Genomic DNA, 18,602 nt, shown 5'->3' on the forward strand with positions numbered 1-18,602 from the left:
GGTTGTATTGTATGTGTGTTTTTAATTCATAAGAATTAAAGTATAAATAGCCAACAGGTCTATAAAAATAATCTCAGCATCACTAATAATCAGGGTTGTCATCTTCCCCAGTTAGGAGCGCTATTATTAAAAAGACCATAAATTCTTGCAAGGATGCTGAGAAAAGGGAACTCTTACATACTGTTGATGGGAGTGTAATTTAGTACAGCTATGAAGGTAAACAGTACAGAGATTTCTCAAACAACTAAAAATGGAACAACCATATGATCCAGAAATCATATGGTTATAACTCCTGGTTATTTCTCCAAAGAAAAGGGAATCAGTATATCAAAGGGAGACCTGCAACCCCACGTTTATTGCAGCACTGTTCACAATAGCTAGAATATCGAGTCAACCTGCGTGTCCATCAACAGATGAATGGTAAAGAAAATGTGGTATATATACACAAGGGAATTCCATTCAGCCATAAGAGAGAATAAAAATCTTTTCATTTGCAGCAACGTGGATGACACTGGAGGCCATTAAAGTAAGAGAAATAAGGCAGACCCTGACAAGTAACACATGTTCTCACTCATATGTTGGAGCCAAAAAATGCTGACGTCATGAAGGTAGAGTGTAAAATGATGGTTACTAGAGACTGGGATGGGTTTATGTGTGTTGGAGGGGATAAAGAGAGGTTAGTCATTGGTTGCAAACATTAGTTACAAGAAATAAGTACCTGTGTTCGATAGCACAGTAGGGTGACTATAATTAACAATATGTATTTCAAAATAGCTAGAAGATTTGAAATGTTCCCGACACAAATAAATGATAAATATTAGAGGTGATGAATTTCCTAAATACTTGATCAATAACCTGATTTGACCCATTATACATTCCATGAGTGTATCAAGGTATCACATGTATGCCATAAAAATATACAAATATTATTGGTAAATAAACTACAAAGAATTATGTATAATCAACAAAAATAAAAGATGAAGGAAAAGTAATACTTTAAATCATGCAGGGGAATCTTCCAGTGAGTTCCTTCAATGAACAGGAACGGCCTTTCCCTCATGCCTTTTAAAATGTCAGCATCTTGCTAAGCTAAGTGGAACTTTTGTATTTAAACACAGCACTGATTTGAATAATGTATTACCTTAAATGAAAACCAAACATTTCATAGTGATTGATTCAAATGCTGGGAAAAAAAACAGCAATGAGACATTTTTGAGATACATTTCCTTTTTTCTTATCTGATAAGATTTGCAAGAGTATTATCAGTGATCTACATTTTTTTCTTCACCTAATAGACTAATGTTAGAACCTAACCCAGGAGTAAGCTGTGACTCCATTGCATTCTCCATTAAGAAAAAATAAAATTTACCCAGGCCAAGGAGTCCAAGGCAGATACTGGACACTGCTAGATACTTCAGGACTAGGCGGCAGCTGCCTCAAGTCAGCAGATAGCTAATAAAGGGTCAGGCACATCCAGGATGGTAGATAGGTTTCAGAGACAAATAACAGTGGGTAGGAAAGTACAGCTACTGGGATTTCAGGCTTAAAAACATTCCAGAGATAAAGAGATGAGCAAATAAAGGGAGAAGAAAATGAGAAAGAAAACCTAGTAAATGGTATTACAATCTGATCAGAGTGTAGAAGTCACTTGATTTCTGATATATTGGATGAGTCTCAGGTTATATGCCAATTAAGTACAATTAACATTTTAGCCATTTCTTTGCTTCAAATACCCAAATATTTTATTCCATAATCAAATTTTCTTTTTTTTCTGTTTGTCTTAACATTGTTTGGCCATGTTAAACATGTATTTATATTGGAGGAATCAAAGATATCTTATATATTTAAAAATAATTTTGTATAGTACAGCTCTTGTTAGGGTATAAACACATTTGATTGAAGAATTTTCTTTGCTCTTAGATGACACTAAGAAAAAATACTGCAAAGTGATAAAAAAATTATGGTGCGAGTAAAATAGCAATATTAACTTTTTGCTGTTAGTATGCCAGGGATACTTAAAGTTTGTTGTAGATTGACTACCGCAGAAAACAGACTCAGATGGAAATGAGTGTAAAGGATGTTTCTTAGGGAGTGGACTTGGGCTCAGCACTTGGGGTGTGGGGAAAGGAAAGAATTAGGGTTGGGCAGAGGAAGAATTGGAGCTGTGATGCATTGCAACAGGGATGCAGCTGACTCCAAAGGGAGCCCTGAAGCTTGGGTAGCCTCGCAGAGTTGTTCCTCTTTGGGGAGAGGAGCTTATTGTTTATCTCCAGTACTTGGGTAGGGATTCACTGGAGAAGAGGTAATCTCTTTCAGCGAGGTCATACCCAGCTCGGGGTACATGTCCTTGAGTCTTTTTTTTTTTGAGACAGAGTTTCGCTTTTGTTACCCAGGCTGGAGTGCAATGGCGTGATCTCGGCTCACCACAACCTCCGCCTCCTGGGTTCAGGCAATTCTCCTGCCTCAGCCTCCTGAGTAGCTGGGATTACAGGCATACGCCACCATGCCTAGCTAATTTTTTGTATTTTTAGTAGAGACGGGGTTTCACCATGTTGACCAGGGTGGTCTCGATCTCTCGACCTCGTGATCCACCCGCCTCGGCCTCCCAAAGTGCTGGGATTACAGGCTTGAGCCACCGCGCCCGGCCTATGTCCTTGAGTACTGAAGGAAATAGGGCAGAGAGATCTGGGCACTGCAGTATTTATGACAATTCCTCCATATTTCTATGGCCGTTTGTTTCATATAATTTCTCAGGGTGGCTCATTTAGGACTCTGGTGGGACTTTCTCTTTGAAGAAACTTGTAAGGTTATAAGGGAAAAAGGTTAGTAGGAGAAATTGCAGCCCCAGCTGCTACTGGGGAGTCAGAGTTCTAGGCTAAACTCTCTGATTCATTCTAGAGCCTGTCACTTTAGTTCTTATAATGGTAGAAGGATGCTAACTTTGTGGGTAGCCCAAAGCTTCCTTCCTGTGGGGACCAAGTTTATGTTTACTTTTCTTAGGCTATGGCTATGGCAATTATGGGTTTATTATTAAAATTAGATGATGAAATACTAATGTCTGCGAACCACCTTAGTGTTAAGCTGATTGCTTACTTCTCAAATGTGTAATAGCAGCTTTCCTCCTGATGATTAGGCCATGTACCATTTCCAGGATGGCAATTAGCCCTATTCTGTTTGTTGTTGTTGTTGGCCCTGAACACAAAGTGCCCAAAATGTTAAAGTGGCAGCTGTATTTTCTATCTGCTGGTGGAAGAGTTCTCTACACCTGTGGTGCCCAGAATTGTGGAAATGGGAAGCACGCATTCCAGAAGTGGGTTACTGGGGGTGATAGTAACAGGAGCCATTGTGGTTTCCATGCCTTAATTCTGAGACCCATATATTTTTTCTTTGTGGGATAGTGCATCAAATAATGGTCATTGATTTAGCATGCACATTGTATACTGGAGGATGGGGCCCTGTTGTTAATTTCTAATAATGTTTAGAAATTTTACAAATGTTTCTAAACATTATTAGAAATTAATGTCAATGCCACTCAGAGTTTGTGAACACTGCTCTGTGTACATATTGTCTAATGGAAGAACGCTAGGAAAAACTCCCGGGAGTATAAACATCTTAAACAGAACTTGCCGTTGTGTATCAAAGACTCTACTAATGATGCAGTCTCCCAGTACAAACAATACGTATGACTTGTCCTCAGCTTTTCAATCTGGGTTTGCTCTATGGCAGAATTAGAATTTAAAACACCATGTCAGCCAACTCAGTGAAGTTCAATTGTGAGTAGAATTTCTGCTTCTGAATTCTTATAGTTTAAATGATGGCCAATGTGTTGTAAGCTCCAGAAACTTCTTTGAAAATGTGTGGGCAAAAAAAAATCTTTCTCTAATAGCTGTGGAAAGAATGTAGTCTCACTAAAGGGAATTAGACTAGGGGATATAGATTTAATTTCATTCACTTTGATTTAAAGCAAAATATGGTAAGAATTTGATAAATTTATGAACCCAAACTAACCAGAATCCTCAACTTAATTTTTGTTGTTTGTTGCTACACTCATATTTCATGAGAAGGAGAAAAAGAGTAGAAACTAGTTCACACTCGAGATTTATGTCCCTCCAAAAATCACCTTCCAGGGATGCATGAATCCTGTACAGATTCAATCCAGTGTTCACATCCCATATTTACAATCCCTATTCAGAGGTAATAATGTTTAAAATAATGACTCAGAAATGTTATAAAATGTAAAACGATCAAAGGAAGATTCAGTAACATTCTGGAGACTGTGCCTATTTAGGAAAGAAAATTTGCCTATGTACTTAAAAAATCACACACCACACAACTGAATAGATTGACAAGTGTTCTAAATTAACTCCGAGTTAATCTAATAATCAATTTCCAAAGCATTCTACTCATCTATGGTCTTACTCTGCTTGATTTAACCCATACCTCACTTGGTGGCATCTATGTCCTCAGTAGTTTAGGCAATTTTTTCTCAAAGCCCCATGTCATCAGCAGTGCAAGGTTAGAAGTATCCTGGTTCATTCATGTGTGTGTCTTTCCACACGTCAGACTTCTATTGAAGAAGAACTCATCCTAATTCTCTTAGTTCTCCAGAGAATTTCTAATCACAAAAGCCATGAGCTACAAGGAGTTCCCAAGGAGATAGTTCTCCTTAGCACTTCCCATTCACTCCATAGTCAGAGCCATGGGCAACACAGACTCAATCCATTTGACAAGTCAGTCTATATTGCATACCATACATAATAGTGTATTTAACCAATATATAAATATTATAGGTTAAATATTCCACAACAAACAAGGTAGCACTTAACATCAAGAGAACAAAGAGATAGGAGAAAGGGTAAAAGAGCAAGTCCCAGTGGGAGTGAAGAAGACAAAAGGATTCCTGGTCTGGTCCATTGGTCTCCCAAGGAGGAGACTTTGATGTGGAAGAGCCTTTAGAGGTGCCATATATATATATAGCACCTCCAAAGTTTAGAGCTCTGCTTTGGAAGCAGAGCTGAAGCCATCACTCTGGTCTTCCTCCTCTTAGGCCAATGCCCCTATCTACATGTGTCATTTTTTGCTTCATTCCAGATTGGCAAGATTGTAATAATGAAAGATGACAGGGTTGCTTATGCACCTTGTATTCTTGTCTATCATAACTATAAACCTGAGTATATGTTTCCCAGAATAGTTAATCATCTAGTAGAAGAAGATAGTGTGATTTCTTGTCCTGTAAATCATGAAAACACACCTCCTGTACCTTCTCTTAATGTTTGCCATATTGTTTTTCAGGCTACAAGGAATTGGTCTCAGTGTCATTGTGTATAAATACTGCCCGTTGCTCTCTCCTTATTAGTAGATGCTGAGTAACATTACAAGGTAATAATTGGTTATACTGTATGAGGAGAATAACAGTTTATAACAATATTACTTGCAATAAACTTCATACTTTCTTTTCCTATTCAGTGAAGCAATTGTTTGGCTTTATGGCCACACAGACAGTTTTTCTTTTGTAGCTAAGTTTATTTTGTCATAAGGCAATCAGGTGGCAGAAAAGTATTAACAACTACAGGAAACCAACATCTAGCAAGGAAATTTGAAAATCATGTTCACCCTGAATAAACAAGTGTCTTTAAAAAAATGCTCCCAACTTTTAACATCAAACAGAAAAGTTGAAAAAGAAGTACTGTAAAGACACATGCGCCCTTTATTTAGATTCACAGATTAACATTTTCTGGGATTGGCTTTGTGTGTCTCTTTGTCTCTTTTCTTCTTCACATACACACTCATTTTCTCTCTCTTACATACACATACATATACATGCACATACACATTTTGGGGAGCTCTGAACTGCTTGAAAGCAAATTGCAGACATCAAGATTATACAAAAATACTTAAGGGATTTTTCCCAAAATTAGCACATTCTTTTATATTACTAAAATAACAATCACAAGACATTTGCTACTGATAATATTATGTAGTATACAGTCTAAATTTAAATGTCTCCACTTGCTCTCAAATATTCTTTATATTAGTCAGGGATCTTATACTGGATTTTTTGGTCATGTTTATTATTTTCATCAGTCTAGAATATTGCTTCCCCTCCACCCATCTCCCTCATCTTTTACAGCCTTGACATTTTTGAAGAGTCCAGACCAATTGTCTCATAGGATATTTCTCAAACTGAATTCATCTAACTGTTCTTCTGGATTAGACAAAATGTTTAGGCAAATATTATGTTTCTCATTTCATTGTATTGGGAAGTTTATAATGTCACTTTATCTCAATATTTGTGAAGCTAAGTTTCATCTCTTCGATTTAAATTCCATACTTAATAAACATTTGATGGATAATAGAGATATATGAATGTCCTTTTCCTAACAGTATGTTAGTGTATAGTGCTAGGAGTAATTTCATGCCAGAATCTCATATTACCTTGGTGGTATTTGCAAAACGGTATATTTAAAATTCATTTTTTTTTTTTTTTTGGAGACAGAGTGTCGCTCTTGTTACCCAGGCTGGAGTGCAATGGCACGATCTTGGCTCACCGCAACCTCCGCCTCCTGGGTTGAAGCAATTCTCCTGCCTCAGCCTCCTGAGTAGCCAGGACTACAGGCACGCGCCACCATGCCCAGCTAATTTTTTGTATTTTTAGTAGAGACGGGGTTTCACCACGTTGACCAGGATGGTCTCGATCTCTCGACCTCGTGATCCACCCGCCTCGGCCTCCCAAAGTACTGGGATTACAGGCTTGAGCCACCGCACCCGGCCAGAATTCAGACATTTTTCTAGATCAGGGGCCAGTAGATTTTTCCAGTAAAGAGCCACATTCTGGCCGGGCGCAGTGGCTCAAGCCTGTAATCCCAGCACTTTGGGAGGCCGAGGCGGGTGGATCATGAGGTCGAGAGATCGAGACCATCCTGGTCAACGTGGTGAAACCCCGTCTCTACTAAAAATACAAAAAAATTAGCTGGGCATGGTGGCGCGTGCCTGTAGTCCCAGCTACTCAGGAGGCTGAGACAGGAGAATTGCTTGAACCCAGGAGGCGGAGGTTGCGGTGAGCCGAGATCGTGCCATTGCACTCCAGCCTGGGTAACAAGAGCGACACTCTGTCTCCAAAAAAAAAAAAATAAATAAAAAAAAAAATAAAAATAAAAAAAAAATAAAAAAAAAGAGCCACATTCTAAGTCTTTTAGGCTTTGTGGGCCACATATGGTCTCTGTTACATATTCTATTTCTTCTTTAGCTGTGTAAAAATTATTAGCTCATGGACTGCAGGAAAATGGTCTGCAGCAGGATTTGGGCCATGAGTAGTAGTTTGTCAAAGTCCTGTTCTGTGTTATAAAGAAGAGCTTTCCTTTTCCTTGTAACACCTGTGTGCGTGTGTGTGTGTGTGTGTGTGTGTGTGTGTCTGTCTGTCTGTGTCTCTCTGTGTGTGTCTGTGTCTCTGTGTGTGTGTGTGTCTCTCTCTCCGTGTGTGTGTGTGTGTGTGTGTGTGTGTCAGAGGGAGAGAATGAGATTCTTTAATAACTTTGTTTCTTTTATAGAGTTGGTCTCTTTAAGTTTTTTGTTTTTTAAATAAATATTCTTTGGATTTAACTTAGGTAAATAACACTGTCTTAAGAAAATTTCAATTTCATTTTCTTCTATGCTTTCTGATACGATAGCCACTAGCTGTGTGAGACTGTTCAAATTTAAACCAATTATAATAAAATTATAATTAGAAATTAAATAAATTAATAATTAGAAAAAATTTAGTTTCTCAGTCACATGAGCCACATTTAAGTGTACAAGTATTCACTCAACACACGTAGCTAGTGGCTACATATTGAACAGTGCAGATGTAGGACATTTTTATAATTTAGAAGTTGAATTGGATAGTAATAAATGCAGATTTCAAATGTATTTGCACAGAGTTGTGCAAAATAGTCCCTCATAATTAGAGATAACATAATTTTTTATTGTCTTTTTTTGCTTTTATGCTTATTTCCCTTCTTACTAATTTGTCTATTTCCTTTTTTTTAAGGTACCAAAGTATTTATTATATCTACTATTTTTCTGTTTTTATCTCACATTTTCCTTTCCTTATGCTTCCTTTGATTTAGTTCATCAGTTTGTTTTTTTTAAAACTTTTATTTTAGGTTCAGAGGTACCTGTGCAGGTTTATTATATAAGTGTCACTGGGGATTGTAGTACAGATTATTTAGTCACCTATGTGGTAGGCACTGTACCTATAGGTAGTTTTTCAGTCCTGACCCTCCTCTTTTCTTCATCCTCAAATAAGTCCCAGTGTCTATTGTGTCCATGTGTACTTAATGTTGAGCTTCTACTTGTGAGAACATGTAGTATGTGGACTGGGCTCAGCTGGGTGGTGCTTCTTTTCTTGGCTGGGTTTTCTCATGTGCCTGCACTTGTGTGTCTGAATCTGGGATGGCTTTCTGTTCCATGTGGGTTCCCATCCTCCAAAAAGCTAGCTCAGATTGTTCATGTGGCTGCTTTGGACGCTTCTAAGCAATAGGCCAAAAGCCACTCTACCCTGTTGGTCAAAGGTGGTTTTGTGGCCAGCCCAGATTCAAGTGGTGTCTGCTCATCTGCTGTAACAGAGCATCACAGACTGAGTAGCTTCAACAACAGAAATGTATTTTTCTCATGATTCTGGAGGCTGGAAATTCCAGATCAGGTATCCACAAGTTGGTTCATATGGTCTTTCCTCTGTGTGTGCCCTGGTGTCTCTCTGTGTGTCTACATTTTCTCCTCTTGTAAGGACCCCAGTCAGACTGAATGAGGGCCTAGCCTAATGACCTTGTTTTAACTTTATTGCCTCTTTAAAGTCCCTATTTCCAAATACAGTCACATTCAGACATACCAGGGGTTGGGGCTTCAACATACAAATTTTGTGATGATACAATTTAGCCCATAACAAGGGGGAAGAAAAACACCATCTCTTTATCTTGAGGAGCTGCAGTAAGATTGAAAAGAAGCATGTACAGTGGGGGACATAACCGAGATCATGATTGTGAAAAAGTTGACTCATCCCCCACACCTGGCCTGGTTTGTGCAAAAGCAACACACATGGGCACCTCCTCTCACCAGCTTTACCTTCTCCCTCCTTCCCCTGCGAGCCTTTTCCTGGAGTTTATTGGTGATCCCAAGCCTCCGGCCTGGAAGCGCTACCTCCTCGCGGTGCTGATGTTCTTCTCGGCCTGCCTGCAAACGCTGTTTAAGCAGCAGAACACGTACTGGCTCAAGGTGTTGCAGATGAGGCTGCAGTCGGCCATCGCTTGTCTGGTGTACAGAAAGGTGAGCCCTGGGGGACAAGTGCAGGTCTTCCCAGCCGGGAAAAGGAACATAACTGAACTGGTTGGTAGTAATGCTATCAGCAGCTGAGAACGCTTTCAGTCCTTACTTATTAGAGTCACTCACAATATATTCTCACTTCCTTTGTTATTTCTCTTTATTTGTATGTATTTATTTTTTCGAGACAGAGTCTCTACCCACCGTCACTTCCCAGAGTGCTGGGATTACAGGTGTGAGCCACCTCGCCCGGCCTCCCTTCCTTCTTAAGTCTGAGTCGTATTCTGCTGTTCGGATGGATCACACTGTGTTTATCTTTTCATCTAATGGTGGACCTGTCAGTTGATTTTGCCTTTTGGCTGTTGTGAATAGCACTGCTGTGAGCACAGGTGTGCAAATACCTCCCTGAGTTCCTGCTTTCTATTCTTTTGGAATGGATGGCTGTGGCTTTGTTAGAGCAAATGGTAATGCTGTGTGTAAGTGTTTTGTCATTGTTGTTGATATGGAGTCTCACTGTGTCAACCAGACTAGAGTGCAGTGGCATGATCAGGTCTCACTGCAACCTCCTCCTCCCAGGTTCAAGCCATTCTCATTCCTCGGCCTCCTGAGTAGCTGAGATTATAGGCACTGGCCACCACACATGGCTCATTTTTGTATTTTTAGTAGAGACAGGGTTTTACCATGTTGGCCAGGCTGGTCGCAAACTCCTGGCCTCAGGTGATCGGCCCACCTCGGCCTCCCAGAGTGCTGGGATTACAGGTGCGAGCCACCTCATCTGGCTCTTGTAAAGTGTTCTAATCATCCTGTTTTACTGTTCTTCAGCTGGGGTTGTGATCTCAGCCCTGTTTCTCTCTGCTCCTGCTAAGGAACTTCCCATAGGCAGCCCAGTCCCCACCTCTGTCCAGGAGACAGCATACCTGGAAGTGAAGTTGGGTCGGTCCTGCCTCAGTGCTGCTTCTGTTTTAGGTAAATATCCTGTGGGGTCAGGAGAGAAAATCCCAAGTGCACCTGGGGAACACCATGGGCATCCCCCAACTCAGGACTGTGGGAGAGATGGGGTGTTGGAGGAGAGGTAAACCTGGAAGCCACTTAGCCCCACTCTGTCCCTTGCCCCTACCTTTTTTTTTTTTTGAGATGGAGTCTTGCTCTGTCACTCAGGTCTGGAGTGCAGTGATGCAATCTTGGCTCACCGCAATCTCCACCTCCCAGGTTCAAGAGATTCTTCTGTTTCATCCGCCTGAGTAGCTGGGACCACAGGTGAGTGCTGCCACACCTGGCTCATTTTTGTATTTTTAGTAGAGCTGGGGTTTCACCATGTTGGCCAGGCTGGTCTCCAACTCCTGACCCTAGGTCATTCACCCACCTTGGCCTCCCAAAGTGCTGGGATTCCAAGCGTGAGCCACTGCACTCAGCCAAGCCCTGCTCCATTCTAATCCCACTGCCTGTGAAAGGCTTCTGGAAGCTCACAGAAACAATGGCCCCAGTATGATGGCTCCCACTCACTGCTCCCAGAGTTCTGGGGACACACAGTGAGGAGTGATTGTTTTTCTCACTCATCTAGATGTGATGAGCCTGGTCAAAGAAGTTTGCTGTTGCTGACTTGCAGCTGGTTAGGCCCCTGCCCCGTGGAAATTGCCCCCACTAAATCCTTATGCCTCAGTTGACTCTGCTAACTCAGATCTCCATCCCTGCCTCAGGCTGGGTTAGGCTCCTCCCTGTCATGCCATACAGGAATCTCCCATGTATACTTACTTACTTATCTGATTGAATGATTGATTGAGATGGGATCTTACTCTATCACCCAGGCTGGAGTGCAGTGGTACAATCTCAGCTCACTGCAACCTCTGCCTCCCGGGTTCAAGTGATTCTCCTACCTCAGCCTATTGAGTAGCTGGGATTATAGGCACATGCCACCATGGCCTACTGATTTTTTTTTATTTTTAGTAGAGATGGGGTTTCTCCATGTTGGTCAGGTGGGTCCCAAACTCTTGACCTTATGATCCACCTGCCTCAGCCTCCCAAAGTGCTGGGGTTACAGGCTCACACACGCCTGACCCGTGTGACACTTAATGAAGTAAGGCGTGTAGGTGATGGCTGCTGATCATCTTCCCACCACGGGGCAGGGATAGGGGCTGTGTTGTCTGGAAATTCCTCAGCTCTTTAAGCTGATAAGGGAAGAAGAAAGAGGAAGCTCTCAGGGGACATGCGGTGAGGTTTGGTGGGGACATAGCTCACCAGATTGTATCTGGTGTTCCCATGTAACTTGTAATGGCTCTCATGGAAGATGGCATAGAACCTCAGGGAGTGGGGGTTGCTCACTATCACCTAGGGGTTGGGGGAAGAGAAGCTGAGGCTGTGCAGAGCCAACAGGCAGGGCGGAGAAATTAGGGCCAGGTGTGGTGGCTCATACCTGTAATTCCAGCAGTTTGGGAGGTGGAGGCAGGTGGACCATTTGAGGTCAGGAGTTTGAGAAGAGCTGGCCAACATGGTGAAACCATCTCTACTAAAAATACAAAATTTACCAGGTTTGCTAATGCATGCCTGTAATCCTGGTTACTCAGGAGGGTGATGCAGGAGAATCACTTGAATATGGGACGCTGAGGTTGTGGTGAGCCGAGGTCATGCCATTGCACTCCAGCCTGGGCAACAAGAGCGAACCTTCATCTCAAAAAAAAGAAAGAAAGAAAAAAGAAAATGAACTTGCTCTGCCATTGTGGCTACAGGTGCAACCCCTGATGTGTCCCTTCTGCCCTGCTCCTGCTCCAACATCATCCACAACCCCCAGCTGTGGATTTGAAGTCATGCAGTGCAGACAACGTGGATTTGCAGAGCTGCAAGCCTGACGTCTGTCCTGCAACAGGAGACAAAGAGGAGGGAGCCCTGAGTTTGAGCCAGAGGCAGGCTATGGTGTTCCCCTGCAGGCCCTGGTTCCCTTGTGTTTTGACACTCCCCCATATCCTCACACAAGCCACTCCCATTTTCAGCATGATTACAGATGCTCCTTGACTCATGACGGGGTCATGTCCCCATAAATCTATTATAAATTGGTAATAGCAGCCAAATGCAGTAGCTCACGTCTGTAATCCCAGCACTTTGGGAGGTCAATGTCGAAAGATTGCTTGATCCCAGGAGTTCAAGACCAGCCTGGGCAACACAGAGAGATCCTGTCTCTGAACAAAAAAAAAAAAAAAAAAAAAAAAAAAAGTGAAAATATCCTAAGTTGAAAATGCATTCACTGCAACCTCTGCCTATCAGGTTCCAGTGATTCTCCTGCCTCAGCCTCCAGAGTGGCTGGCATTACAGGCATGAGCACTGGGTAAATTTTGTATTTTTAGTAGAGATTGGGTTTCACCATGTTGGCTAGGCTGGTCGCGAACTTTTGACCTCAGGTAGTTTGCCTATATCAGTCTCCTAAAGTGCTGGGATTACAGGCATGAGCTACTGTACCTGTCCTATTTATTTTTATTTTTGGAGGTGGAGTCTGGCTCTGTTGCCCCGGCTGCAGTGCAGTGATTCCATCTTGGCTCACTACCTGCAACCTCTGCCTCCTGGGTTCAAGCAATTCTCCTGCCTCAGCCTACCGGGTAGCTGGGACTACAGGCACCCTACCACACCTAGCTAATTGTTGTATTTTTAGTAGAGACGGGGTTTCACCATGTTGCCCAGGCTGGTCTTGTGCTCCTGAGCTTAGGCAATCTGCCCACCTCAGCCTCCCAAAGCACAGGGATTACATGTGTGAGCCACCATACCCGTCCCGCAAATGCACGTAATACACCTACCCTACCAAGAATTGGATGTTAGCCCAGCTGACGTTAGGTTGAGAAAAAACCGAGCAGTACTAAAAGGAGAACAAAACCCACTCACCCTTCCCCACCTTGGATCATGACTTTGACATTTCAGGAGTCCAGCCTTCATGAATGTTTGTAGAAATAGATAATAAACTTGGATAAATGTACCACCTTTAAGTGTACAATTCAATGGCATTTGGTAGCTTCACAATATTGTGCAACAATCACTACCATCTGTTTCTGTACTTTCTCATCATCCCAAACAGAAATGCTGTCCTCGTGAAGCAATAGTTTACCTACTTTTAAATTTTTAGTTACTTATTTATTTATTATGTGACCGAATCTTTCTCTGTCTCCCAGGCTAGAGTACAATGGTGCAATCTCGGCTCACTGCTACTTCCACCTCCCAGGTTCTAAGCAATTCTCCTTCCTAAGCCTCCAGAGTTGAGATTACAGGTGCATGCCACCACACCCAGCTAGTTTTTGTATTTTTTGTAGAGATGGGGTTTCACCGTGTTGGTCATGCTGGTCTTGAACTTCTGACCTCATCGTGATCCAGCCACCTCAGCCTCCCAAAGTGCTGGGATTACAGGCATAAGCCAAAATTTTTTATTTTTTAAGAGATGAGGTCCTGCTCTGTTACCCAGGCTGGAGTGCAGTGGCATAACTATAGTTCACTGCAGCCTCAATGTCCTGGGCTCAAGTGATCCCTCCTGCCTCGGCCTCCCAAATAGATGGGACTACAGGTGCACACAATTTCATGTGGCTAATTTTTATCTTTTCTATAGAGACAGGGTGTCACTATGTTCCCAGGCTGGTCTCAAACTCCTGGGTTCCCGTGATCCTCCCACCTCAGGCTTCTGAAGTACTGGGATTAAGGGCATGAGCCACTGTGCCTGGCCCTCATGCAATTTATTGAATACTAACAGTGAAAAACAGACAGGTTGTATCGGTACTGGAAGCAAGAGTTTCTACTGAATGTGATCATTTTTGTGCTATTTTAAAGTCAAAAAATTGTGTGACCATCTGCACTTGGAACTACTGGTAGGCTTAGACACTTGGATTTTAGATCCAGAAACATCCAAACACCTCCTGCTGGGTGGGAGAAGGCCGTAGGGGTCAGAGCTCTTAGCTGCTGAGTGCCTGTGGGGTCAGCCCTTCCATTGTGAAACAGGTTTTCTCTGCCTTCACTTTCATGTCCTGCTTGTGCAGAGCTGGAAGGCCAGCCCGAAGTGAGTGCAGGGCCCTCGCAGGCCTCTTCCAAGCTCCTGCACCACTCTGGTCTTGTAGGTTCCAAGCCTTCATTTCCCAAAGCGTTTTATTCCCTGGCCTTTCCTCCTAAGATGTTTGGCTCCTCTGTTTTTTGCCTCATCTGCTCTCCTGGCCCCAGGCAGCAGAGACTAACAAATTTGTTGTAAACAGTTTCCTACAAATGTCCTCCAGGTCGCACCTTGGCACTGGGAGAATGTCCAGTCAGGTGAGATCAAGGCCAGCCCTCGAGCCATACCCCTGTCCACAGTTGCAAATAAGGCCACTTCTTGGCACCTGTGCTGGGCGTGTGGTCTGTTACCCTCAGGCCACCGCAGTCTAGGATGTGGGAGAGGGACCAGGATGAGTTAAAATGCCACAAAGCTGTCGGTTCTGAGATCCAACTGGATTATCTTTTTTTTTTTTTGATGGAGTCTCGCTATGTTGCCCAGGCAGTGGTGTGATCTTGGCTCACCCCAACCTCCACCTCCCAGGTTTTCAAGTGATTCTCCTGCCTCAGCCTCCTGAGTAGCTGGGATTATAGGCATGTGGCACCACGCCTGGCTAATTTTTGTATTTTTAGTAGAGATGGGGTTTCACCATGTTTGTCAGGCTGGTCTTGATCTCCTGACCTTGTGATCTGCCTGCCTCGGCCCCCCAAAGTGTGGGGATTACAGACATGAGCCACCGCGTGCAGCCTCAACTGGATTATATTAATCAAGTGTTCCTCTGTTTCCTGCAAGCTTTTGATTAGGTCCAAAAAAGTTGATTGTAGCCAGGTGTGGTGGCTCACACCTGTAATCCCAGCACTTTGGGAGGCCAAGATGGGCGGAGCACCTGAGGTCAGGAGTTCGAGACCAGCCTGACCAACGTGGAGAACCCCCCCCCCCAAAATACCAAATTAGCTGAGCGTGGTGGTACATTTCTGTGATCCCAGCTACTTGGGAGGCTGAGGCAGGAGAATCACTTGAACCTGAGAGGCGGAGGTTGCAGTGAGCCGAGGTCACGCCATTGTACTCCGGCCTAGGTGACAGGAGTGAAACTCCATCTCAGAAAAAAAAAAAGATGACTTATCTAATTCCGAGGCCCTCTGCCCTCACCTGGAATCAGGGCAGGAAGGATGACAGGTGTGGATGGGAGGGCATCGCTGCAGGTGCTCACCTGTCTGGCTGGAAATCCCGTGTGGACAGGCAATGCAGCTACAGCAGCTGGTGTGCTTCCCTCCTTCAGGAGTTTCCTGAGTCTGGGGCCACACCATAGGCGGCACCTCAGGGAATCCAAAACGGAACACGAGAGACGTGTCGTCACAACTGAGCAATATGTACAGCAGTGGAGGTATATAACAGGAAAGGCAGTTCTATGCTTTTGGAGGGGTTCGGGTGCTTTTCTTTTTTGAGACAGGGTCTCACTCTGCTGCCCAGGATGGAGTGCGGTGGTGCAATCACTGCTCACTGCAGCCTCGACCTCCCAGGCTCAAGCAATCCTCCCGCCCCAAGCTCCTGAGTAGCTGGAAGTACAGATGTGTGCCACCACACCCAGCTCATTTTTTTTTTTTTTTTTTTTTTTTTTTTGTAGAGACAGGTTCTGCCATGTTGCCCAGGCTGGTCTTGAATTCCCGGTCTCAAGCAGTCCTCCTGCTAGCCTCCCAGAGTGCTGGAATTACAAGCATGAGCCCCTGCACCTGGCCGGTAGTATGGGTCATCTTTTTTTTGTTTTTGTTTTTGTTTTTGAGACAGAGTCTTGGTCTGTCACCCAGGCTGGAGTGCAGGGGCACAATCTCGGCTCACTGCAACCTCTGCCTCATGGGTTCAAGCAATTCTCCTGCCTCAACCTCCTTAGTGGCTGGAATTACAGGCACCCACCACCGTGTCCAGCTAATTTTTGTATTTGTAGTAGAGACGGGGTTTCGCCATGTTGGTCAGGCTGGTCTCGAATTCCTGACTTCGTAATTCACCTGCCTTGGCCTCCCAAAGTGTTGGGATTACAGGCGTCAGCCACCGTGCCTGGCTAGTATGGTTTTTCGAAAGACAAAATGGTTTTGAAATCATGAATCAAAAGAACAGTAGCTGAATGACATTAAAGTCCATGTTAGTAAGGACACGTCACATGCCAGTGCTTCCTGTGAGGCAGAGGGCACAACTGATCAAAGGCTCATGTGGAATTGATATTACCTTGCTAAGTTCTCCAGCCCTATTTCAGATTCAAAGATTTACATTTTTGGAATCAACCAATTAATTGATAAAACATCCTAGTCCACATCCTGATCTATTATAAATATTTGAAAGCACCTTCATCTAGACATTGGACAATTAGTTGAAAATCCTAGACAGTTAAGCAGATGATGTATAATATTTGTGGACACTGAGATGCAGGGAAGGGCCAGGCATGGTGGCTCATGCCTGTAGTCCTAGCACCTTGGGAGGCTGAGGCAGGTGGTTTACCTGAGTTCAGGAGTTTGAGACCAGCCTGGCCAACATAGTGAAACCCTGTCTCTACTAAAAATACAAAAATTAGCCAGGAATAGTGGCACACATAGTCCCACCTACTCAGGAGGCTGAGGCAGGAGAATTGCTTGAACACAGGAAGTAGAGGTTGCAGCATTGAGCTGAGATCATGCCACTGCACTCCAGCCTGGGTGACATAGCAAGACTCTATCTTAAAAAAAAAAGAAAAAGAAAAAAGGTCTGGCATGATGGCTCACACCTGTAATCCCAGCACTTTGGGAGACTGAGGTGGGTGGGTCACGAGGTCAGGAGTTCAAGACCAGCCTGGCCAACATGGTGAAACCCCATCTCTACTAAAAATACAAAAGTTAGCTGGTGTGGTGGTATGTCCCTGTAGTCCCAGCTACTCAGGGGGTTGAGGCAGGAGAATCATTTGAACCCAGGTGGCAGAGGTTGCAGTGAGCTGAGATCGCACCACTGCACTCCAGCCTGGGCAACAGCAAGACTCCATCTCAAAAAAAAAAAAAAAAAAAAAAAAAAAAAAAAAAATCCAGGGAGGGTGTGACTTTCAGAGCTTAGAGCAGGCACACGTTCAGTATTAACATCACCCAAAAATCCAGTGGTTCCCTGTCACCTCCTGCTGTGCAGCAAATTCTGGCCTGCATGGAGACGGAGACACAAACTGCCACCTTCAGAAACTTTAGTCCCCAAAAAGTCCTGGCACTTCAGAATGTCACATCCTGCCAGGTGTTTTCTTCTCCTTCGAGACTTGCTCCTGGTGGTATTGTTAGCCCGGCTGCCTCTCAGGTGGGAGTGAAGCTGGGAGAGATGCATGCTCACGTCACGCAACATGAATTCAAACAATAAAACAGCCACGCCACCTGTGGAGGTTTGATTTGCAGACCCTGACTTAGGCACAGATAAATGAATGCACTCACAACCAGTACAGTGATTTCGAATGGGGTGGGGATGTTTGTTCACTTTCTTTATAGGCCGGTTTTAGCAAACCCAGCTGTGACTCCCTGTACCTTCCTACATTTATTTGGTATAGACTGAATAACAGAAGTTTTAAGTTAACACACTTGGTAGATAATTAACATGGTTGAAAGAGTGGTTTTGAATGATAAAAGCTTTTGGTTTTGGGCCCAGAGAAAACACCCTTCACGTGTAATTCCCCTTTGACCTCCTGCTGAGAGGGCTGTTCAGCATAGGGTTTACATGAGTGAACAGTTAGAATAGAGACAAAGGGATGTGGGTAAACAGGCCACTGGGGAAGCTTGATTGTCCCTATCTTTCACACTATGACTTTTACGAATTTTAGCATAAAGAACTGGTTGCCTTTAGCCCATTCCATTAAAACCTTTCAGCCTGCCAAAAGGTTTGAGACTATAAATTTCTAACTTTCCCTAATATTTTCCTCCTATTTTGCCAGCCACCCCGAGTAAATCCCAACGCATGGTGAAAACCACATTTGGAATATTTTAGCTGCTGGCTGTGTGGAAAATCACTTGCATCCCCAGCGTTCAACTATAAAAATGCAAGTATTTATACTGAAGAGCACAGAATTTTGTGACTATAATAAAAGATAATATGAGAGACTCCTGGCAAGATTTGATGCATGAAAATGCTCATACATAGATTGCAGACAAACATCTGTACATGTTAATGGAAGTGCCAGTCACACTTTTGATCTTGTAATCAGGAGGCCGTCATCGCACCCTGTGAACATGAGAACCTAGTTCCAATTCAGGTAGTGCTGACAAAGCTTGGTCACAGCCTCCACTAGCCTCATAATCTTTGTCTTTTATTTTTATTTTTGAGATGGAAT

At 43.4% G+C, this 18,602-nt stretch overlaps 1 protein-coding gene and 1 long non-coding RNA gene across 5 annotated transcripts in view; both read left to right on the forward strand.

Moving 5' to 3' along the window:
• The window catches only part of LOC141584930 (uncharacterized), a 60,923-nt gene extending 54,346 nt beyond the window's left edge, over positions 1-6,577 (forward strand). Inside the window, exon 3 of the long non-coding RNA XR_012518247.1 lies at positions 498-6,577. This is a non-coding gene — a long non-coding RNA (uncharacterized LOC141584930). The remainder of the gene's footprint in view (positions 1-497) is intronic.
• A 567-nt stretch (positions 6,578-7,144) lies between these two features.
• LOC141584931 (uncharacterized) lies at positions 7,145-18,518 on the forward strand. 4 transcript variants are annotated; one of them, XR_012518250.1, is made up of 3 exons: positions 7,145-10,260; positions 10,453-10,551; positions 18,207-18,518. XR_012518250.1 is itself a non-coding variant. In XM_074401909.1 (3 exons), the coding sequence occupies exons 1-3, from the start codon at positions 8,983-8,985 to the stop codon at positions 18,257-18,259; spliced, it is 471 nt and encodes a 156-aa protein (XP_074258010.1). In that variant the 5' UTR covers positions 7,145-8,982; the 3' UTR covers positions 18,260-18,518. The 4 variants fall into 4 exon arrangements, 1 of the variants encoding a protein (XP_074258010.1); XR_012518249.1 differs by lacking the exon at positions 18,207-18,518 and adding an exon at positions 12,018-13,523; XR_012518248.1 differs by lacking the exon at positions 18,207-18,518 and having other exon boundaries at positions 7,145-9,300; positions 10,117-10,260; positions 10,453-13,523.
• The last annotated feature ends 84 nt before the right edge of the window (positions 18,519-18,602 follow it).

This window comes from Saimiri boliviensis, chromosome 6 (genome assembly GCF_048565385.1).
Source record: "Saimiri boliviensis isolate mSaiBol1 chromosome 6, mSaiBol1.pri, whole genome shotgun sequence".
Classification (NCBI taxonomy): Eukaryota; Metazoa; Chordata; class Mammalia; order Primates; family Cebidae; genus Saimiri; species Saimiri boliviensis.